Below are 24,320 nucleotides of genomic sequence, written 5' to 3' on the forward strand. Positions count from 1 at the left end.
CAATTCCAATGCAAATTTTAAAAGTATTAAAACAATAAAAAGCATATTAGCATAATTTCTGTCTATAGTCAGAAATGTGTTTGATTTTCTCCTCTTTGCTAAAGCATATTTTGTAAATTTTCTTATGAACATATATGATCTTTTTTATATTTCATTTATTTTCATTTTATGTGTATGTGTGTATTGCCTGCATGTACATAAGTATACCCGTGTTGTGCAATGCCCATGGAGGACAGAAGAGGCTGTCAGATACCCTGGAGTCATGGACAGTTGTTAGCTGTCATGTGGGTACTGGAATTTGAAGCCGGATCTTCTGCAAGAACAGCCAGTGTTCTTAACCGCTGAGCCATCTCTCCAGCCCCTGAACATATATGATCTTAAACACTGTATGTCTATCTAAATTTCATGGTCAAAGAAAGATCAAATCTCTGACAAGAGATAGACCAAAGATGGCCTAGTATAGACATAGATGGAAACAGGGCTGTCAGTTTTAGATGTAACAAGTCATACCTCGACAGTGATCCCTAGGTGCATTGTCATCCTCTTGTTAGTCCCTAAATGCTATGCAGATTTAGACACATAGCAGGCACTATTTTGGAGGCTAAAAGGACTCTCCCCTTATTCAGACATGAACAGCCACTGGACTGGGGATGCTCTGCAGTGGATGATTCTAGCAGAAGACTATCAATATGAGACCAGTGAGATGGTTCAATGGGTTAAGATGCTTGCCTCCAAGCCTATGATGCAAGTTCAATCCCCAGGACTCACATGGTGGAAAGAGAGAATCGGCTCCAAAGGTGGCCTCTGACATTATACACATGCTCTAACACACACACACACACACACACACACACACACACACACACACAAATGTAATAAGACACATTGTAAAAAGATAGCACAGACGAGGAAGCTCAAGTTCTGGTCGTAAAAGCTGCTCCCATGTATTGCACGAAAGTTTGGAAATGAAGACAGAGGCTAAAGGACAGAAGTGGCTGTGGCTGGTCAGGGTAGAGGGAGAATCATTCTTCAAGAGATTGCATAAGTGACAGCAGACAGCTGTTCTACTTGTACTGGGAACTTGGAGTGCTGCTTAAATAGGACGCAGAGCTCTCTCGCTTCTATATTAGGAAAGACTGGATTCCAAGAGTAAACTGGAGCTCAAGGGACTTGTACTCTCTCCGTTAGGAACAGCTGAAGTTTAAAGCAGTGGAACCTGTTACACCGGAGGACTGGGAAAAATTCTTTCCAAACTGATGATTATGATTCTGCACCCTTTGATCTCATTGTGTCTGAAGACTCTCACTTATGAGAGATGAGCTTTGGATTCCTGATGGCAGCCAATATCCTTTCCAAGTTCCAGCACAAACCTTCCTGTCAAAAATGGCTGGTGGAGGATCATGTACCCACAGACACTTACTCCCAGGAAGATTACATCATCCAGACGCCTGTCTGATGTGAATTTGTTTAAACACTTGTGTGCAGTTTAAACCACAGGGCGAAAACCTGCACGTGCGACTGTAATCGGAGTAATCAGCTCCAGCAGGGATAGGTAACTCTTGAAGGGGTGCAGGGCAGCTGGCTGTGGAGTCCCATGTGCTGGACTCTGGGCCACTGAGGTTCAGTGGGAGTCACACAGTGCAATGATGAAACCCCACCACTGGAATGCCCCTCTGTAAACCCTCTTCAGATAAGCGGGAAAGAATGCTGTTAAGAATCTTATCATTTAAAATACCTGTCCCCAGGGACCCGCCTGCCAGGCTGCACATTCCGGCTGCTGACATGTCTGCATGGAGGCTGGCTTGGCCTCAGGGTCACACATTCTATCGTTTAATCGATCTTCACCAAACTGACACCAGACCTGGCGGTGCTTATGTCCTTTTCCACAGGTGACCAAGCACTGGAATGAAAAGCAGAGGCAGTCAAGGCTGTTTCCGATCAATGTGCTAGGACTAGGGTGGCTGTTCACTGATGAGAACAGGTGGCTGTTTCCCACGCCTAACCTCTCTTGGGGGCTGGCGGCAACGTTCAGATGCATCCAGCTTTCTTCCATTACTTTCTTTTTGTGGCTTTTTTTTCTCTTCTCTTCTTTCTCTTTTCTTTTTCTCTTGACAGGGTCTCAAAGGACCCTGGATGACCTCAGATTCACTACATAGCTGAGGATGGCTGAACTTTTTGATCCTCTTGCCTCTGCCTCCCAACTCCTGTGGGTGCAGCCATGCCCCACTAATGTCCAGTTTACATAGTGATGGGGATCCAACCCAGAGCTCTGTGTGTGCTAGGTAAGCACTCTACCAACTGAGGGACTCCCTCCCCATCTGTCCCCTATAGTCCCCCCCGCCCTCGCTTCTTCCTCCGCATCCCTCCCTCCCTTCCTCTTGTGGATCCTCTTCCTTCTTTCCTTTTCTGTTTTGCTCGCCCTCTCCCCTCCTCCTCCCCCACTCCTCTGTATTTATGGTCTTGAGCCAGGTTCAAACACAGAATAAACTCAACAGAACACTGTGCTGTGAAGTGCTAGAAAGAGTAGTTACTATTTCTAGCACACAGGTTAAGTACAGGGAATTAGAAGTCAGACCATCCTGAGTTTTAATACCTATATAACTAAGTCATATCATTTCTGTGCTGCAATATTTTCAGCACATTTCTGTAAAATGGAGATAGCAAGCATAGGATTATATGTATGCACCATCACACCTGGTTATTTCTTAATTTTTAAATGCAACTTCAACTAGTATTAGCTATCCAAATAATTTTCAAGCCACTACTGTCTTTCGTCTCTTTAAAAACAAAGTATTTAGAGTTTCACCTATGGTAAAGGCACTAAGTTTGCTGATAATTTGTATACAAATCAGACACTGGCAATGACACGCATTGCTGCTTCTCCATGGCTCCAGTAACATTAACACTATCCTTTTTAGATTTGATGGTGAAAGTAAACAGTTAATATCACATTCACATGGATAAGGTAAAGGCATGGATTAGGAGCTGTGGTTAGAACAACTCTGTTACCTGACACTCCTGGCTTGGACAGTTAATAAAGCATGTCTATTCCCCATCCACTTGCATCCCCTGAAGGAGGTGGAGTGAGTCTCTGTCTCAGGGTGATTCTCACTGGGCTGTGTTAATGCCAGGCCACATTAATAGTATGACCACTCTTTCTTTTACTGCCATTCTTTCTCTGACTGTCCTGCGGTCACAAGCAATCATGGGTTTGACTTGGGCTCCATAAAGCAAGGTGTGAGCAAGACATCAATCTAGAATATGCAGTCTGGTCTTTTCTTTTTTCCAAGTGCTCTGAAGTGCCTGGATATGTTAAGTGCAGTGGGTCATTCACTGATGTCTAATTATCTTAGTTCAATGACAAGGAAGATGGAAAACTCATCTGAACCCAAGTCTAAACTAGTTTAATATTATGCTTACTAAAGCCCCAATTTTCAGCCAGCAGCTTACAGCTCAAAGAGGAGGGAAAGTGAGGAGCTACTACTTCAAAGTCACCAGCAGAAGCTGGTGATGGGTGCTTTAGTCAAGGCCCTGGTGATTCTGAGGTCTGTGGTGGGCTAAAGGACTTTAGTCATGGTGTAAATGGGGAACTGGGGTCATTGCTTCCTCAAGAGAGGAAGAAGAGAGGCTCGGTAGGCTTAACCATCAATAGATCAGGAGAGAGGGGTATCTGAGTTGACCCAGGGAACAGCAGCTGGCCCTTCTCACCTCTGACCAGTCTCCCGATTTCCAGTGGGGACAAGAGAACTCATTGCATCTCTGCACGGTTATTTTCTCCTGATGTGTGCACTTGCTATCATCCAGGACGTCATTTTGGGTGTTGACACAAATAGCTCTTCTTCTCTGGCTTCCACCATCACAGCTTTTAGAACACTGGGTATAAAAAATTAAATAGGGTACTTACTGACTTTCTCCTAAGGCATGCTTAAGATGTTGATTGTGCTGTTTCATTCACCCTTAAGAAACAAATGGCCTACAATAGCCAATTGTAGTTTTTATGGAGATTTTTTTTTCTTCATGCTACCTATTTATTAGGTTTCTACTAAAGTCAGTATTATCTCATTGGCAAAGGGAAACTAAAATTAGGATATAGGAAAGTTACTGGTTGGTTTGTTTTACCACTCACATGCCTTACCCAAGTCAGACATTACAAATCAATCTTGGGCTTCTTTCCTGCAGAGCTTGACTTGGTCAGGCATTACAAATCAATCACAGTTCTCTTTCTAGTATGGCTCAAATGGGTTTCTTAACACAATCTCAGAAGGAGTCACCATCAACTCATCAGACTTACAATCTGAGGAGGCTCTGAAAGGAGTGAGAGCCAACTTACTTCTGTCCAAGCTGAATAGCGCCATCCACCTGTGTTACATTCTCCTGAGCATTTTTCCTGGTTGCTTGGTTTGGGCTGACTGCTGCAAAAGCTTTCATCAACCTTCTCGGTCTTCCCATCCAGCCTGCTGTATTTGGCACAGTAGATGTCTAAAGTGCGGTAACCCAAACCACACTGGGCACTGCATTCACTCCTGCTGGCAACATGCCACCTAAACATAAATAACAGTGGGAAATCACCATTTGTGTTAGATATATGTGTCACATCCAACTAGTGGGAAAGTTGAGTTCTTTCCTTCTTTACTCAAGTATGAAGATCAAAGCCACAGTCAGTTACTAAAATTCAATTTCAAGCCAACATATCCATGTATTTTTCATGGCTGCTAATGTACAAAGAAGTCACAGAACCTTAGCCAGAGGTGCTATCTCTGTGAAGAATCTCCCCTGATAGAGTCAGTCTGAAATTCAAGCAAGCAAAAAGAAAAGAATGGGCCTCATCAAAGCAAGGAAAGCAATTTTCATATTTTAAAAATCCATGCAAGCATTTCATTTGGCTCTTAGAACAGAGAATTGCCATTGGAAATTTACCATGGGAAGGTTCCTTTGAGTGTCTCAATGAATATTCTGACAATTAATACAGGAATAAATAACATGGACTGCCATCTACAATTGAGAATTGAGTGTACATGTGTACATTATTGTTTGGGGATAATGATTAAACTTCTTGGGGTTTAGCCACCAGCCCAGCTCCAGGCTCAATAAGAGATCTTGTCTCAAAGAAATAAGGCAGGGAGTGATAGAACAGGGCACAAAACCTCCCCTGGCTTTCAGTGAGCAGCTACACACACGTGTGTATACACCACACACAGGTACTCACACACACACACACACACACACACACGCACACACACGACCGGAAATCTCTTGAAGACAGGAGCCATAGCCTATAAAACTTCATTATTCACTTTTATGAATGAGTGTGCGGGTACACATAGATGTCAGAGGTCAACTTCAGGTGTTGTTTCTCAGGTTCCCATCTAGCTTCTTTTTTTTTTTTAAATTATACTTATTGGGGCTGGAGAGATGGCTCAGCAGTTAAGAACACTGGCTGTTCTTGCAGAAGACCCAGGTTCGAATCCCGGCACCCACATGGCAGCTAACAACTGTCAGTAACTCCAGTTCTAGGGGATCCCACAGCCTCTTCTGTCCTTTGCGGGCATTGCATGACAAGGGTGCACTTACCTACATGCAAGCAATACACACGTGCACATAAAAATAATAAAATATTTTTAAAAAAATTACATTTATTTAGTGTATATATGGGGGGGGGTTGACCATACATGCACACATGCATGCACAGGCACATGTGAGAGTATGTCACGTGTGTGGAGGTAAGAGGGCAGCTTGAAGGAGCTGGTTCTCTCCTTCAATGGTGTGGGTCCCAGGAACAGAAGTCAGGTCCTAGAGTTTGTGGGCAAGTGCTTTTACCCTCTGAGTCCTCTCCCTGGCCTACCTACCTGGTTTTCTGAGACAAGATCTCTCGTTGGGACCCCAGGCTCTTAGATTATGCTAGGCTGGCTGGCCAGTGAGCCCCAGGAATCTGCCTGTCTCTGCCTATCCAGCTCTGTCATTTTAGAGTTATACCATTGCACCCAGCTTTTATATTAGGGTTCTGTGAATTGAACTCAGGTCCTTGTGGTTACAGCAAGAACTTTACCAACTGAGCTGTCTCCCTACCCCTCATTATACACTTCTAAAATTAGATTTGTATCCATAATCCAGTTGCCACCTTTGTGTCCTTGGTATTCACAATGAAACGTTCTAAGCAGTGGGTGCTTAGTATAAGTTAATGAATTGTCACATGCTTTTAATGCAACAGGAACATAGTCCCCAATACTTGAATTAAAAAAATAAAATAAATGCTTAGTTTGAATTTTCTACATTATCTTGAAATATATTTAGAAATCTGAAAAAGATAATTTCCTTTTAATATCCAGTTGCTTTTACTCTCCATTGTTAATTCTCTACTGTTCAGGAACTGACTGGGTGGTGTGCCACTTTCCAAAGTTCTAATGATTCTTCCACACACACCTGTCTAGGGGAGGAGTTAGGGGAAAAGAGGAACACAGCCAACATCCTCATCAAGGAATTTCTCAGTAATGTCCAAAAGTAGGTCAGAGTTGACAAGTAAAGTGGGCTGTGGAGATTTTCCATTACACTGAAACAGTGCTGGGGAGATTTTCTTCTAATGTGTTGAATGAGGGCTTGTAAACCATTGCTTTATCTCATCCTGTCACAGGCCGGTTGGGGCAAACTATCACTTCCTGCAGGAAGTAAGGCAGAAACGTGAACTAATTCAACAGAGGTATCTGGAACTTTCATCTGCGTTTTGATTTTTGGGCACCTTCTCATGGTCCTCGTCACCATTTCCCTATGGAATGATTATTTACTATCCGGGAAAAGGGAGGGAAGTGTCCTGCCTGACAAGAAAGCACTCCTACAGGTGAGGCTGGCAAAGTCATTTTCCTGATATCCCACGATTCCTAGGGGCTGAGCAGAGATCCCTGAAGAATCTGTGGGAAGGTTAGGGTGCTACTTAGAAAAAAGTCTCCAAATGAAATCCAGGCTCTTTTGCAGCCTCTTCCTGGGCAGCGGTCTGAACTTCAGTGCCATGAGTTTATATAGTTCATTTCATGGGAAATAAAAATATAATTATAGTTAAGTACTTTATTTCAGGAAAGAATATACTACTCAGGCACCGTGGCGCATACGGGTATCTCAGCACTCAAAATGTACAAGCAGGAGGACTGTGAATTTAAAGCCAGCTTGAGCTATATAGAGAGATCCTGCCTTAAAAATCCAAGGGCTGGGGACGTGCCTCAATGGTAGCACTCTTGTCTTGTTGGCACAAAGCCCTGTGTTCAGACCTCAACACTGAAAAAAAACCCAAAACAAACAAAAAAAACAAAACCCACATCCCAATATGTTAAGAAGTGAAGATTAAGGAAAACGTGTTATACCTGTGTAGCAGTGGAATGGGATCTGAGAACTACTTATTAAACAGGTTTCTAGACTGCAGATCTTAGGAGCTTCAAAATGTTGCTCAGCATTATGAACCTCCACATGAAGAAGGAGATATTTTGGAGGGCTTTTCAAATACACTGACTGACCAAGGGTCAACTCACAGAGCTAGTGATCCACAAACATGCTTTCTGAGAAACTATTTTGGAGTTGGACCAAAGAGTAACCATTCCCTCTCCATTCTCTCATTTGGGCCACAAGTAGCATGAATTGTGATTATATTATCAGGAGGCAGAAAAGACAGTGGCTCTTCCTTAGATTTAGTTTGTGTCTCCATATTTTTTAGTGGAGAGCTTTCATTTTTCTAACAGTCAGGAAAAGCCAGTAAGAGATGAGTTTGAGCACCGACCAAAAGCCACAATGTTCTACCGAATTTTAGGTACCGGCATACACTTGTCTACTTTTGCAACTTTGAAACTAATCCTAAGCTCCTTTTTTCCTTCTCACTTTTTAATTTTGACATGGAAGGAATATCTTCACCTTTTTTAGTTAATCAGAGCTGTTTTTGTCATTGAACCCTATGGTCACAGCTGCTGCCCTCGTTTTGTCTCCGTAGAGTTAAAAAAATTATTTTAAGATGATTTCAAATGGGAATTTACTAGTACTCTTAATGAAAAACTTAGGCCTTGTTCCTTAGATATTATGAAGCAAGTCTGATGGTAATCAGTGTACATGCTATGTAACCAAGAAGAGTTGGCTGCGAATGCTAGCTCTCACACTCATGGAGAGATAGCTAGGTGAACTACTCCACCTCACCGAGCTGCAGCTTCCTGTGAAATGGGGGAAACAGCATCAACTTCATAGGGCCATTTGGGGGATTAACTGGGACAAGGTATGTGTAATTAACACCTATGAGATAGATACTCAATAAAAGTAGCCATTATTATTACTTAATACTCTTACTACCCTCGATGTTTCATTCTCTCACCAACTTTTATTTCTGTCTCCCTTCCTTCTAATCCCTTCCTTCAGTTTTTGCAGTACTTAAGACTGAACCCAGGGTCTTGCCCATGCTACATCTTGAGCCTTTGGTCTTGTGAGACAGGGTCTCACTGTGAGGCCCACGCTGGGTTCAAAATCTGTCTTTCTGGCTCTGCTTTCCTACTGCTGGGATTACAGACGTGCCACTGTGTGGAGATTCAACCCACTTTTAAACAAGGTGAGAAAACCCCCTTGCAGTATTCTGCACAATCCAACATAACATGCTTCTGAATTGAGCCTACCTTGTCCTGCATTAGCTTTGAAGACTAGTGTGAATATTATGTTTAATAGCTTCTACTGCAGGAGAAACTCCAAGGGCATCAGTAAACCAGCACCATCACACATGGAATTGTGGCTTATATTGAAATTGCTCAATGTGAAAAGAATATTGGTTTTTTGAAGTAACAGCTCAAATATTATCTCCACTCAGAAATGGATACTCCTTGGGTAAATTTTGAATAGGGTTATTAAAATATCATTTATTTATTTTTATGGTCACAAGTTTGTACAAACTTGTCTTCTTTGCCATCATAAGAGCATCAGGCAACATTCCCACAGTATCTGCATCCATCATTCAGTATTTGGCTAGCCACTGTTTGAATTTGACAGTGGAGAAATAATACATAAGGAGTCCAAGTGAGGAACAATGCAATGATGGGACAGACACTGATAGAGATGAATTCTTTTCACATGGGAAGAAAAGAGCCACAGAATGGGACAGATGAGTAGCACTCAACAACATAGCACAGTAAGAATGAAAACAACTTCCTCATAGAGTTGAATCCCTTAAGTGCTACTGGTAGATGGGCTATATTTAATCTCTGCTACTACACTAGCTAGCTGTGTGATCTTAGCCAATTTGCATAACAGCTATCAGACTTCCTTTTCCTTATATGTAAAAATGATAAAACCTATGCCACAGTGGTCTCTGAAAAATTAATAGGCTATTAATTGTTTTTAATGGGATAATATACAGAAACAATAGGATAATACAAAACTTTCTATTAATGTGGAGATATTATGCATAGCTGTTAAAAAGAGTTCTTAGCTTAGTGAGACCCTATCTTAAAATAAAATGTAGATAGAAGGCGGGGGTTAGCTCAGTGGCAGAACTTGCCTAGCATGTCCAAATCTCTAGTTCAGTCCCCAGTACCACAAGAAGAACAAAACCCAAAATAATCAAACAAAACCCCTTAGAAAGGGGTTAGAAAAGGCCTTAGAAATCATTGAGTCTATTACAATTACCTGCAGAGTGGTGGGAGATGTAGTGCTGACTGGATGTAAGGTCAATCTGAAAGTATAATCTCTCTCAGTTTACTAAGATTGTATCTCAAGGAAGCTATGCATGAATTTAGTGATTATTCAGCTTAACAGTTTCATTTTTTTTTCCTTGAAAGGACCCCTTAATTCTAACTTGACTAATTCAACTCAACTGGCTAAAGCAAATAGGCTTATATGGATACAACCTAAAACAGATATCTACTTTTTAATGTCTGCTTGTGGTTTTAGCAATGATATTTCCCACGCATTTCTGCAAGTCACTGAAAAAGCCAGTGTAATATAGAAAAAGAGTGGCAGGGGGGGCAGATCCTGGCTTTGATGTCAGAGCCTTGGATCAGGACTAGTAGAGATATGACACACATGTCACCACTACTCTGACTCCCAGGACAGACACTCGCAATTGATCACAGAACTCTTTTCTCTCAGAGCCTCACTAATGCCTTATTCCACACTCCAGCACTACAAGTAGCCAACACTGAGAATTTGGCTTAGTGATATGGAACCTTCAAAATGCTGAAGTACGTACTGTACTGCTTATGAACGGGGGACCCTATCACATTCCCGTATCATTCTAGGCTCATATTCTCTCCTCTGTAAAAGGACAGAGTAGTCACTGACCTGACATGCAGATTACATACAATGCAATCTTCCAGCTATTGAATACTTACATATGACACAGTCAACTCCCAGGCAAATGGGAAAGCGAGGGTTGTCCACTCCCTCAATATTTCCTGGAATCTTTTCTTAAACACAAAACTATGTGGACACCTAGATATTCATATTTGGATTTTCTTCTTATTCCTCCCATGCCTTACCTTAATGCACAACAAGCCTCCCCTCCTGACCCCACTCTTTGTGTGTTTGCATTTGTGTGTGATTTGTGTATGTGTATGGTGTGTGCAGACTGCAGCTTTTGTGCATAAGAGTTCTTCTGGGTGGTGTGTGTTCTGGGTGGAAAGAGAACATCATGTGGACCCTTGCATAAGATATGACTCAGTTGAAGGCCAATACCTAGTAAATGAGTTGTGAGAACCAAATAAGAATGTTTTCTGACAAGTGCCATGCTCTGTTAAGTATTTTTAATTCTTAGGAGAACAAGAAATCCGGAGGTATAGATCTTGGCTAATTGGTTCCAGGGCTGGCTAGAGTATGTATAAGGGAAATACAGGAAGGGCAGCTAAGGATCAACAACAATCCTCTCTATCTTACCCCTCCCAAGAACCTTCCCACAAGCCCACTTGACTCAGAAGGAAAGGCACAAGGAAAACAGAGGCTACACACACCTCAAATCACAGTCTGTGTTGCACGCTTCAGTGACAGGTCCTGGCTGGGGCAGCCGGTCACATCTTTGATCAGAAACTATAAGTTGATCAGACTCCCTGGTGCAAACTGGTTTTCGTCTCCGCTCCCCTAAGTAGAGAGGGTCAAAATTACACTGAGGAAATTGAGGAAACTACCTATGCCTGAGAACAAGGGCTTTCTAAAATTTTTCTGTAAAAAGCCAGATAGCAAATATTTTCAGTTTTGTTGGCCATAGGATCTCTGGTGCACTTCTCAACTCTACATGACAGGGCAAAATCAGCTGCTTATACACAATATGTTCACAAGTTGTATGGTTGCATCCTAATACAACTTTAGTGATAAAAGAAGGTGGTGGGCAAACTTGACTGGTAGGACTTAACATATATGTCAGAATGCATGAAACCTGCCAGGGTGTGGGGAAAGGGGGCTCTACAGATTGGGGAGGGGCCTAAATATGACCAAGATGTAGCGTACGAAATGCACAAAAATTCAATAAAATTTTCAAAAAAAAAAAAAACAAAGGTAGTGGGCTGAATTTGACCTCTAGCTGTAGTTTGCTGACCCTAGTTTAACAAAGGAAAGAAAACTAATATAAACTATGACAAATAAACCGTGTCTCTGGAAATTTAAAGTGGCAGAGTTATTTTCCATGACTTTACACGTGCATACAGACTTCTTAGGAAGAAACCTAACCGGACCTAAATCCTAAAAGTTCAACTTGCCAACTGAAATAGCCAGGAAGGTTCAGGTAAAGGAGACGAGAGGGTAGGTGCAGAGAAAGGTTTGCAGACTGCATGTGTCAGGACTTCAACCCCACCAAAGCTGGCACTCTAAGCAGATACCTTGGCAGAGCTTGCTGCATGGTTGCCATGGCCCATGACTGTCCCAGTAAAACTGCTGATGTTTGCCTTCGATGGGAACATTGAATGAATACCGAACATCTGGGTTGTATAACTTTCCTACTGACAACACCTACAGCGAGAGAACAAGATAGAGGGAAGTTTTCAGACCTGTGATCCTAAGAAGAAATGGGCCACAGGGCTGCTGGACAAGTGTTTACCTGAAGTACCAGTTCTTCCTCGATGCGATCTGTGGAGTTAAGTCTTTCCACAACATTGTCAGATCCACTGTACTCAATCACAGCACTCCCCACACGGATTTCTCTTTTGGACATTGAGACAACAAAGTCTCCATTCAGCAAGAACTCACCTCTACTATTTGATAAAGCTGTGGATGAGAAAAGAGAATTTGTTGATGTGCTGCCAGTGACTAGTTGTGCTAAAAATGAAGGAGCACTTTGACAGGCAGAGGGAGGGGCAGAAAAATGAGGGCTTCTGAGCCAGACCATGAATTCACACTGTTCATATGTCATGGCATGCTACATGCTAGCTGTGTGACCTTGGAAAAACAATTTCCCTCTTGATCTCCATTTCTATATTTCCAAAATGGAGATAAAAACACCTGTCTATTAGGGTGCCTGTGCAAACTAAGGGAAATACAGTATAGCAATCCTAGTTAGTCTGACGTTGATTATACAATACCCACAGTTACAGGATTATAGATGATGGCAAAAGTATTATGAGTTGATATATATATTATATAATTGTAACATATATTACAATTAGTTGAGCCTACTGAATCTTAAGTCTTCTTTAATCAACAAACATTGAATTCTGAAAATATAAAGTCAATATGGTGATCAAATGGTGTTCAGTGAGGCCACTGAGGTAGGCTGCAGGAAACAGGGCTTCAATGTTCCATTCATGTCCTGAGCCCTTTCATACTACAGACTGAAATCACCAGAATACTCAGGAAATGATGGAGGCTGATTTCCAAAATCAGATCAAAGGTTCTGTGGCTCCACCATACTCTTTCTTGAATCTCTAGTTTTGGGAGAGGTCAGTTGCCAGTTAGGAGGATGCCCAATGAGATGCCTCCTGAATACATCAGTGAGGAACTGGGACCTTCTACCAGTGGCTTCTTAAGGAACTATCTGGAGGTAGATGCTCCAGTCCCAGTTGGCCCTTCAGATGATACCAGAGCTGACACAGTAATAGCAACTTCATCAGAGACTTCAAGTCAGAAATATCTAGCACTGTTGCTCCTAAATTACAGATATAAGAAACTGAGGGAGTATATATTTGCTGTTCTAAGACATCCTGCTGTATCTTGAGGGAATGTGTATTGGCAAATGCTTAATATACCTTCCTGGTTTGTTCCTTTAAGAACTGCAGATGTCTCTATTTTTCCCACCTTAATTTCCTCCCTGGTACTTTGTTTATATACACATAAGAATATAAACCCCATGAGGTCCAGAATGGTGTGTTTTTTCACTCCTGGGTCCCAGCTTAGAAAGAGCACATGGCAGGTACTCAGTAAACACTTTTATTATTATTTTTTAATAATGAACATATCCACTCTAAAATCTTGCAAAAGATTCAAAAATTGATAAAGCTGAAAAAGTAATATTGGAAAAATTGCTCAAATCAAGTGCTGAAATATGAAATGAGGATCTGATAGAGTGAGATGAATTATGGAACCTAAAATAAAAAAACCTATACCATCCGAAGTAGAATGGTATTCTCAGGGGCTAGAAGAAGGGGTAGTTGGGACATGCTGTTCAGAGCTACACAGATACCAAGTTTCAGTTATACAAGATGAGTAAGCTCTGGAGAGCCATATATAGCATGGTGACTGTTACTTTCCATTCTAAAAGCCTTTGTACGATAAAAATTAAAACATGATTTGGTTGAATATAACATAAAGTAAATATTTTCATACTCTTAGGTTAATTTTTTTAAGACAAAAATTCCAATGAGGGGTGGGGAGATGGCTCAGCAGGTAAAGATGCTTGCTGCCAAGCCTGAAAACCTAAGTTTGATCCCTGGGACCCACATGGAAGCATAGAACCAGCTCCTCCAAGCTGTTATTTGACTTCTGTACACATGTATTCTCCCCACTCATTAAATAAATAAAATGTGAAAAATCATAAAATCCCAATAATACCTTTTCCCTCAAGTGCTTTTTACAAAAATTTGGCTTTCTAAGTCAGTCTTCTGTATCTGATCCCATTTCCATGCGTTCAACATTCTGCATTGGCAGAATTTGCTGGTCATAATGCCTGCTACACAGTCCTGGTCACACTTCTAATGAGGCTGGTCTGTTATACAAGCTGAACTTATGAGAAAAGCATGATTTACAAATCACTAAATTAATTTACCAAGTCCAGCTTGCTTCTAATTATGGAAATTTGTCTCCAGAGCTTGTTAGTCACTAAAATTTTCCAAGAAGAGCCTCAAATGTTTGTCAAATGAACAAACTTATTCTTTCTTTTGTTTACAAATAGAAACCAAATATGCTTAGGCTACAGATCTTTAGCAACTTAGCTTGTTTTGCTAAGCTGCACAAACCTTTTAATAAGGTTAAAACCACTTCATAATTCACCTCTAAAAACCAAGATCCCAACCCTTACTAGACTGATGAAGGATGATGTTAAAAGAATGAACAAGTGATTGAAGTTGACATCTCTGACAAGGAGAATAGAGTGTTTCCCCTCAGATGAGTGTTTCCCAGTCAGTGGAAACCCCACATAATCATGCCTTGCCTGTAACTCCAAGAGCCAGAGGCCCACCAGCAATGTGAAATTCAGGACTGCCAGTGGGTCACTGATAGGAAATGAGGTTGTTTCCTGGGCACCTCAGGTCTCCTGACGCTGTTCGCTTACATGGTGATAGCAAGATGTACTGTCAACAACATCACCCAGCTCTGTCAAGTTAAGTCACATGCTAGCTACCCAGATGATGCCCCACTGAAGAGGGGAGACTGCACTGTTACAGGAGTAAACTGTGTCCACAGAGAATAATGGTTTCTTCTGAGTGAATTCCAGGAAAGGTTCTTTTCCTGTAGTTCCAGGCAGCCTGTCATCTTCTGCAGACTTGGGGATATTTCCCTCTTCTCTGCATGCTCCTCATCCCACTTTCTGGTGAGTGCACAATGGGACAGGAGCTCAAATGACGTAAGATTACGATTAGATTAGCTCTGGTAAATGGTTTGCCCTCAGATTTCTGTAAAATCGTAGATGAAAGGAAATTCTGGCTTTCTCTCACACTGCATTGATTTGCGACTTCCCACTGCCAGGATTAATCAAGGGCTAGGTATCCTAGAGACAAGCACGTCTCACAGAAATGGCTACATTTTCTCCTCAAGAGATAGGAACATGGCAATGGTAGTACAATTTGGCTTTAACCCAACAAGGAGGGGTCTCTGCGGAAGGGTGACCTTTGACAGGCAGACATTCTGCTTTGGTACCTTGTGAAACAAATAGTTTCCTGAAAACTCTAGCCTCCTGTCCGACCTCCTGCTAATGCGATTAGCGGAGCTAATTTCCTAGGCTGCTTTCCCTCCCATCGCACCCATCAGAACTGGGTTGTTACAAAGGCCTTCTCTACTGGAAACAGCTCCCTTGTCAAAACACACGGGAAGAGTATGGCTTCACTAACCTTTACACAACCATCAGGGATAAGGATGAAGGTTGCTTAGCAACAGAACAGCAATGACTAGACTCAGCAAAACTCAGGGTGGGCTGTAAAGTCTCTAAAGTGCTCTGCTAACAGCTCCTTGCTTCAAGCCAAGAGTAAACATGCACACCCTGAACTGGGTAACATCAAATTCTTCAGATCCTCTTAAAGAACCACTGTGAGGTTCAAAGGCTCTGAGGCCTGGCTTTCCCACTCAGTGGGCTGTGACTTGCAATCGGTGCTTACATACTCCTCATCTCCTTTCAGAGAGACTTTCTTGGGCAAATCAGCAACTTCCCCATAGTACTCCATTAAAAAGACACTAGTGGCTCAGACTGCTTGTCCCTGATGACAAATCTTCTTTAATTTTGCTTTCATTCTTTGACAAGAAGATTAAAAAAGCATCCAGTGAAGAAAAAAAGATTATTGGGGGACTCTGCTTGGATTTAGACACCTGACATGCACTGATTAAGCTGAACAGAACTCAAGTGACTACTTGGATAGAGGTTATTTTTCCAAGTAAAACAGAAGAGCATGCCTTTCCTTTTGAACAAAAGAATACAACAACTAACATGGCTTTCAGCTCTCAAGAAATTTATAAAGGACACTTCATGCAGTGCTGCTTGATCTAATTAGGAAGTACTCAGAAACTACAACCACATGCTCAAATTTATAACTAAGTAGATGGAGGAAAATGCCTGATCTATTTTGAGCAGTGGTAGAATGAGAAGCGTGGGAGTCCCAAAAGTCATTTGAAAGTGGTTTCTGTCAACTGTCTTATTTCAACTGGTGTGTGTGTGTGCGTGTGTGTGTGTGATAGTGTTGTTTGTCTACTGTCTGTTTTCAACTGGTGTGTGTGTGTGTGTGTGTGTGTGTGTGTGTGTGTGTGTGTGTGTGTGTGTGTGTGTATGTGTGTGTGTGTGTATTGAACCCAGGACCCTGTAAATGCTAAACACATGTTTTATAATTGAGCTACAACTCTAGTCCTGTTAATTTTCTTATAAAGCTGCCACTCAATTTAATATTTAAGATGTTAGAAAACAGATGCAGCCATTTAGTAATTAATCACAAGTAAGGTTTTATGGCTTTTTAAAGAAGGGATGAGTCTTCATCTCCAAGGGAACTCCATTCCCCATGAAGTGCATAGCCAGTACTCAGTAAAGAAAGCGTGAGCAGTGGTTGCCCTGGGATTCAGCAAATAGTTACTTAGTGCTTATCAGTGAAAGCTTCGTATCAGGAACCAGAGATACAAAGCTACAGCCTTGATCTTAAACTACTCGGATTGACTGGATGAATAGGTAAGAAGTCTTCTCCCCTCCACTGATGGCAGCTGCCTCCTTTCAGCTGCTCAGGCCAAAACTCCAGAGTTTTGACTCCTTCTGACTCCAAGACAGCTTTGACCTTTCTTTCTTCCCCTTTCCCCCCTCTCAGGTAACTGCAATGACCTTGAATTTCTGATCCTCTTTCCAGTACCTCCTAGGTACTGGGATTACAGGTAGGAGCTGCCATGTTCCTTTCACATGGTACTAAGGGCTGAACCCTGGGCTATGTACTTGTTAACAAGCTCTCTACCAACTAAACTACATCTCAGCCCCGACCCCTCTTTTCTTTCACATACCATGTTTGATCCATGAACAAATCAAGATAGCTCCACATTCAAAAGATACACAGACCCTGACCATGTGCCACCACCTCCACACTTCCCCGTGAGGCCATGCAATTAGCATTCTTCTTTATAACACCATCCTCTTAGATTACTTATTTTGCCTTTTTAATCTTTGAGACAAAGTTTCCCTATGGAGCTTAAGATGGCCTCAGATTCACAATCATCCTGCCTCAAACTCCCCAGTGCTGGAGCTATGGATTCAGACCACCATACTGGGCTTCTCTCAAATTCTTAATATACCTTCCTAAACAATGCTGTTGCTCTACCACTGGCACTCAACATAACAGCCAAAGTGTTCTTTTGAAAATGTAAGTAGAATTATATCATATCAATCATTGTCTCAAAACCATTAATAGCTTCCCATGCCTCTCAGAGTTCCCTGCAATGTCCTTACAGTAGCTATATGGGTCTACATGATCTCCTTCTATTACCATTTAATCCCATCTGGGATTCTCCATACTTGTTCAGCAACAAGTGCACAGGCCTCCCTCTGCCCTTCACACAGTCTTCACACTCCTACTTCAAAAATTTTGCATAGAGGGGCTAGGGAGATGACTTAGTGGGTAAGAGTGCTTGCTGCACAAGCAACAGGATCTCAGTCCAAACCTCTAGCATCCAAGTAAAAAGCTGAGTGTGGCTGCACACACTTGTAAGCCCAAGGCGATGTGGTGGGCAATGACAGGAGGATCAGTGCGGCTTGCTGGCCATCAGCCTAGCTCCTGCTTCAATGACAATCCCTGTCACAAAGGAAAAGGAGTGACAGAGCAGGACACCTGACATCATACTGTTTTCTGTGTGCACTCATAGGTACACACACACCCCAAGACTTTACAAAGACTCCCCTTGTCTAGAATGATCTTCCTTAATAGACTGTTCTCTACACTGCAAATATTTCACCTCCATTGTCCCATTGTCCCCACGTCTGTCCTTGGAATCCTAATGTCTCTCATGCTCCTCTGATTTCTAATACCACTTACCATTTTCTGCCAGTATGGAGCTTGTTTATGAAGTTATTGTTTACTGTCTTTCTTTACCCATGAAAAAGGCAGCGCCAAGAGAATAAGCAGTTTTGTAATGTTTAATTTGTTTTGTTTATTATGCTGGAAATAATGCTGGTGCACGTTAGAAAGTGCACACAGAAAGGAATGGTGACTCACAGCAGAGCGGCTGCAGCAGAGCCACGCATAAAACTGTGATTAGCAGGCTTGGCTAAATGACCACTGTCTGCGAACACATGAGTTCATGCAGACATTTCAAAATACAGATGTAGGTTCTGATTTGATTCAACAAATATTCATTAACCAGCTCAGCATGTCCAAACGCTTGGATTAAGCCTCTATAGGCTTCATTCAGTTGGATAAATAGAGTTCCTGCCTGGACATTCTAAGAGGGAAAGTACATTCATTTCTTTAAGAAAATTGACTGCTCAGCAAGAGGGCCTTGATTTCTTCTAGATCCAAGTACCAGTTATGGGCAGGCTTTGTGGCAGGAGGAGTTTAGTTGTGTAAGGTGACCAGTCAGATCCCATTCAGTCATTGCACTGTCCCCCAGGTCCTTCTTTCACAGGGCAGTAGGCAAATTTCATAATCACTTAAGGCAATTTAAAGAATAATAAATTGAAGTCAGTCTGGGATGGAAAACTACTAAAACTCAAAACAGGTCTTTGGTGTATTGCAGTTTAAATACAAGGAATATACATGAATTACTCATGTGTTTAAATGCAAAGAAAAATATAAAAAAAATAATTGTGTGGTTAAATGTAAGGATGACATATGAATTAATTCTGAGGAAAAGTTGAAGAATCTGTAAACAACAAAGTAGACCATTTTTGTAAAGACCTTAAAAAATACATGCCATCACAGAATCTTTTAGAATGAGGAAATGGGAACACATACTCCAGCATAATAAAGAACTGAGTAAGCCCACAGGGGGTTTAGTCCTGAGTAGAGCTGATAACATAAAAATTAAGCTGAATAATTCCTCTAATAAAACACTTGCAAGTCAGTTATCCATGACAGATTTTTTTTTAAAGGCTCAACAAGAGCCATGATTTTATGCTAAACTTAGAGAGTATTTGTAAGATCCAGAGAAAATCCCTGGATATTGAATAGTGCAACTATACAACCCTTGAATCAATATTCTGAGGGTGCATGCAGGAGGGTGAGCTAAGATAATGAATTCTAAGATCAACTTCTTTAACAAAAAGACACTGCCACATGCAGCAGAGAAAAAGAAGCAGTAAGAACCAGTTGTTCCAAAAAGAACCAGAATTTGTGTAAATGTCAGGGGACATTGCTCTCACCTAAATAGTTATCATCCTCAGACTTCCCTGAGAAACTGTGCTGTCGCACATCAACACTGGTAGCACCGGCTGGAATTCGGACAACAGTATTGTACCCTGCAAAAAAATTTAGCAGAAAATCAGTATTCCACTGAATGGTTCACATTGTCTAAGAACAGAATGAAAGGCAGGCGACCAAAAAAGACAATTCCCAGTATTAGATGCCTTGTAGTCACATGTCTTAATATACCATAACAAGACTGATTTTACACTTGACACTAATACTTCTATGTATTACCTGTAGTTTACAATTTATTTTTAAACCTTTTGTTTCCCTGGTTCTTAGGAGCAGATTCTTACCATAATGAACTGTGTTAAATGTTCCTGCCACTGTTTTGCATGAAGAATTATCGCCACCACAAATCCCACATTTATCTCTCCGGGCTTTTGAGTTTAAAATGTGATCACATCCAGCTTGCTTTTAAAAGAAAACATTTGAAATAAATGGTAAGTAATAAGGAGATAATAAAATGGCAAGTGATATGTGTCTCTCAGCCATGCGCATCGGAAATTGACAAGAAAGTGATGCCCCTCAAAAGCCACAAAGGTTGAGAATTTAAATTGTCTACAGCTTGCTGTTTAAAATGTGGTCCCCTTGGCTCTTCAGTCATAGAGCATCCTTGATGCCATTAGGAATACTGAGCCTCTAGATCCACCCATTTCCATGGAATCAGAGTTGGTATTTTATTTTATTTATTTATTTATTTTCAATGTTTTAGTAATAAACATTTTTTTTAGTTATATCTTTTTTTTTTAATTAAAAGAAGCATTTCATTACAATAGCATTAACCTATTCATTAACATTTTTCTGAGCTAGGGTACATCTCTTTCAAAATTGGCTGTACATTTCTAGGTTTACAGATGAATTATTACGCTTATATAATCTTTTACTCATTATAAACTCTATAAGACATAAAATTAAATGAGGTTCCAATGTTTAAAAAAGATCTCCACTTTGTTGTCAAAGCACACAGTTTCATACAGAAAAATTCATTCCAAGCCTATTGACATTGAGACGTTTTCACATGCATTTCTAATCTCTATATACATGACTATCACTGGTCACAGTCGTCCACCTTCTGAGCTCCTCGGCATCTGAGCATGAATACAAACTCGTCAGGTAGACAGCCTTCCTCTCCCACTAGAGCCTCCATACTCTGCTATCCCTGCCACTGTCCACTGTGCTGTCAGCACCCCCATCCATTCCCCCCATCTGCCCTTCTGGTAAATCTAGTCAGCCAGAGGTCCCTGTTCCAGGAGGATCAGCTGTTCCTCATCTACAGCAATCCATTGTCAGTATTCCTTTGGATAGAGTTGGGGTCTGCTGTTCATTGTTCCAGTAGTATGTTGGGTTACTGTCTGGAAGAGCCTTTATCTGTCCTGGCCAACATCTCGACTGAAGGTGGCGCCTGTCTGGCTTTGCTGTTTGTCAAGTAACTTTTAGTTATATATATGTATGCTCTTATGAAATTGTATTGGCCCCTTTAATCTTTGGTTATACTTCCCTTTTGGGTGTTTAAGGACATACCACTGGACCAGATAAACTGATTTGTTTTTACTCTTGAGGTCATTTGAGGATCTGTTCCACAGGGGTTGGTATTTTAAACCAGTTCCCTGGGTGCCTCACACACAGATTAAAATCTGAGACATAATGGCGTATGAATAAGCAGAGTAAAGGAGAAAATCTACGTAACAAGGAAGAGCAAAGAGAGGGGGAGTGGTGATGACTGCATCACATTGGAGAGTGCATGTACATCGGCAGTGACAAGTCGCTCATATTCCAGGCTACGGCTGCCATTCAGACCCAGAAGCCCAGTGTTCACATTTTCCAATTATTTGGGAAAAGTTAGGGAACATGATTTGCTGTGCAGTCCCCAAGGCTGAAACTGTTGGCTCTGCATGCCTGACAAATATGACTATGTAGCTTCCTTACCTATTGAAGCAAGTGTGCACTGAGCTCTTAGGAGGACAGTGGTGACAACCGACACCCCAGGAGAAGAGAATCCACATTCCCATCTCTTGTTTCTTAGTGCACATTCATCTCTGAGGAGCTCAATGTGCCTCAACGGAGAAGAATAGTAAGGGAATCTATCCTGTGGGAGTAGCTGGCAGGCAGGTGAAACTCTTGGGTGTTCTTTCAGTCAAATCCAATCCTCTAGGAACTCCAGTTGGCTTTTGGGCCACATAGGATGAATACATTCACCAGCTCAGAGCCTGAGTGAATTGGCAATGATTTCTTACCAGTGAACAATGCACAATAGCACCATGCCTTTGAGATGCCTTGTACTCTGTCAGGGGTCTCTCAGTTTACCTTCCAAGACTAATGAATGACTTGGGGTGAAGCAACTGTGGTTAAAATGACAAAGAGATTCCTGAGGGAGGATAGCTCTTCCTACCTACATTGCTCTGGAATGCGGCCATTCTATCCAGAAAGCTTGCTTTTAGGAAGCACTGGAATTTATAGCAAAGGATTGTATGTATAAATTGGTATAATAAATATTCAAGAGGGAATTTTGTATAGGACTGAAAATGTCAAGAAAAATATAGGATAGTGGTTCTTAAACCTTGGCAGAATGTGCATCAGAAACATGTGATGCAGATGTGAGTGGCATCCGGGGAACACACTTTGAGAAACACTGCCTGAGCCAGTGCATGAGTAGAAGTAGCTGTCATTCTAACAAGGGAGCCACAAACCACAGTTTGGCCACAGGAAAGTTCAGTGAAGAAAATGCCACTTGGGACTTACCCGGCAAAGGCCTTGGACACAGATATCATTTGTGTCCTGGCCACAAGGTGTCCCATCGATCACTCTGTCTCGGAGCTGGTAGTAGGCTGTGTTCCCTGCCACTCTGCAGAACAACTTGCATCGGTCCTTCATCAAAACTAAAGAGGAGAATCATGACACTGTGTGACTTCTGTGCCTGGCTTGAGGGCTTGCCTGCCAGTCACACACTCTCTCTCACCCCAATCACTTACTTCCACTGTACTTAGGGACCCAGCGCACGTTGGGCAGCAGACCATTGATGTTAAAATGCTTGCCATCAAAGTGAGCACACTGCTCTTCTCGGAAGTCTCGCTTCTGCTTAAGACAGGGCTCGGTGTTGCAGGACTTGAACTTCATTCTCCGCCCTATGCAGTACTTTCCACCATTTTTTGGTCTGAGAAAATGGAAAGAATGCACGAAGCATTGTAACTCATTTTTCTATCCATCACTCCTTCGTTCACGATTCCTGTTTCTTAAGGAAGCAAGTTTGAGTTCAGAAATGATAGTGGAAGGATGGGACTCCTGAATCTGGTTTTATGTTCTACCTTCCATTAACTACTCCAGTTTAGGTAGTTTTCTGCCTTTGATAATGTGTACTTCAGTAAGCTAGTCCATCTTTACATGCCTCAGCAGCTGCATCTTTAAAATGTGATGTGGCTATTTCATATCTGTTTTTAGGGGAGGTTGTTTGTTGGTTCTTTGTGATAGGGTCTCATGTATGCCAGGGTGACCTAAAACTCCCTGTGTAGCTTAGGATGGCCCAATACTCCTGCCTCTATCTCCAGAGTGATGGGATTCCAGGCATGTCTCACCATGCCCAGGTTCAGTACATCTGTTTTGAGAACATAGTACAAAGTCTAAGACACAAAGCCTAGACTATGAGAATATTTTTTGTCCTCTTTTCCTCAAATGATTGCAGTCCTTCAACATTAAAGATACTGTGGGGAAAGGCACTGCTGTCCGTGGATGGTCTCCTGTCTGTCCTCTCCTCTTGGACCCACTCACAGAACACCACAGAGCACACTTTCACTTCCTCTCCTTCTGCCCCTCTTCACCCTCTTTTCTGACAACTATTCTCTTGGTTTGGTTTATTTTACAAATAACAATGGAATAAAGGACATATGTCCACTGACTCAATTAATAGAAGAAGCAGGAGAGAGCGCACTGGTTTCATTACGTCTGCACAGCCCGCCCGGAGTAGGCAGTGTGCTTGTAAAGCACTACAGTGCAAACTTATTCTCAGCATGCAACCTTGTGTATGTCTTTTCCAGATGTGACCTAGAGTGTAAATTACACAACACATCCCCTAGCTGTCAGCAGCTGGCCAAATTTATCACGGAAATGGAGAATACCTCAGAATTCCAGGACTTCAGAGCTCAGTCACTAGGGCTCCGAATGCACAACTATCCCAGGACACCCTGTAGCTCCAGGGAAAAAAAATTTGTTTCAATGAATTTTTCAGAGAAATCCTAACTATAAAAAAATGGATTGTGCTTTTCAAATAGAGCTTTTAAAGAATGGAAGCTATATCTACTGTGACCATAAAATAAGGGTGGAGAGGCTGTAAGGGTGCTGTAGTTGGATCTGTGTCCTAGTCTTTCCCTCTCCTCATTCTACCCAGAGCTTCATCTTCCCTCTTCTCTAAAATGAGTGCGTACAGCTGAGTGTGGTGGCACACACCTTTAATCCTAGCACTCAGGAGGCCAAGGCAGGTGGATTTCTGTGAATTCCAGGCCAGCCTGGTCTATATAGAGAGCTCCGAGTAGGCCAGGTCTACATAGTGCATTCCAAACCAACCAGGGTAATAGAGTAAGACCTTGTCTCAAAAAAATAAATAAAACAAAATGAGTACATACAGTATAGCTACAATATTAGCTGCCGAAATGTGTCAGTTTTATACAGTCTTATCTGATCTGGTCTTATGCATTCTTTTTTAATATTTTATTTATTTCTTTTATTTTATGTGTATGAGTATATTGCCTGATGTATGTGAGTGCACCCGTGTCATGCAGTGCCGCGGAGGTCAGAAGAAGGCTTCAGATTCCCCTGGAACTGGGG

At 41.8% G+C, this 24,320-nt stretch overlaps 1 protein-coding gene across 4 annotated transcripts in view; it reads right to left on the reverse strand.

The window, feature by feature from the left end:
* The window catches only part of Adamts9 (ADAM metallopeptidase with thrombospondin type 1 motif 9), a 182,128-nt gene that overhangs the window by 101,191 nt on the left and 56,617 nt on the right, over positions 1 to 24,320 (reverse strand). For all 4 annotated transcript variants that reach the window (XM_008827120.3, XM_029560637.1, XM_029560638.1 and 1 more), the window contains 10 exons: positions 22,475 to 22,656; positions 22,245 to 22,381; positions 19,799 to 19,916; positions 19,460 to 19,555; positions 12,035 to 12,201; positions 11,817 to 11,946; positions 10,956 to 11,082; positions 4,331 to 4,541; positions 3,709 to 3,873; positions 1,736 to 1,900 (listed from right to left, as the gene is read on the reverse strand). In XM_008827120.3, the coding sequence (XP_008825342.1) occupies positions 1,736 to 1,900; positions 3,709 to 3,873; positions 4,331 to 4,541; positions 10,956 to 11,082; positions 11,817 to 11,946; positions 12,035 to 12,201; positions 19,460 to 19,555; positions 19,799 to 19,916; positions 22,245 to 22,381; positions 22,475 to 22,656 (1,498 nt within the window). The remainder of the gene's footprint in view (positions 1 to 1,735; positions 1,901 to 3,708; positions 3,874 to 4,330; positions 4,542 to 10,955; positions 11,083 to 11,816; positions 11,947 to 12,034; positions 12,202 to 19,459; positions 19,556 to 19,798; positions 19,917 to 22,244; positions 22,382 to 22,474; positions 22,657 to 24,320) is intronic.

This window comes from Nannospalax galili, unplaced genomic scaffold (genome assembly GCF_000622305.1).
Source record: "Nannospalax galili isolate Female #2095 unplaced genomic scaffold, S.galili_v1.0 scaffold1051, whole genome shotgun sequence".
NCBI lineage: Eukaryota > Metazoa > Chordata > Mammalia > Rodentia > Spalacidae > Nannospalax > Nannospalax galili.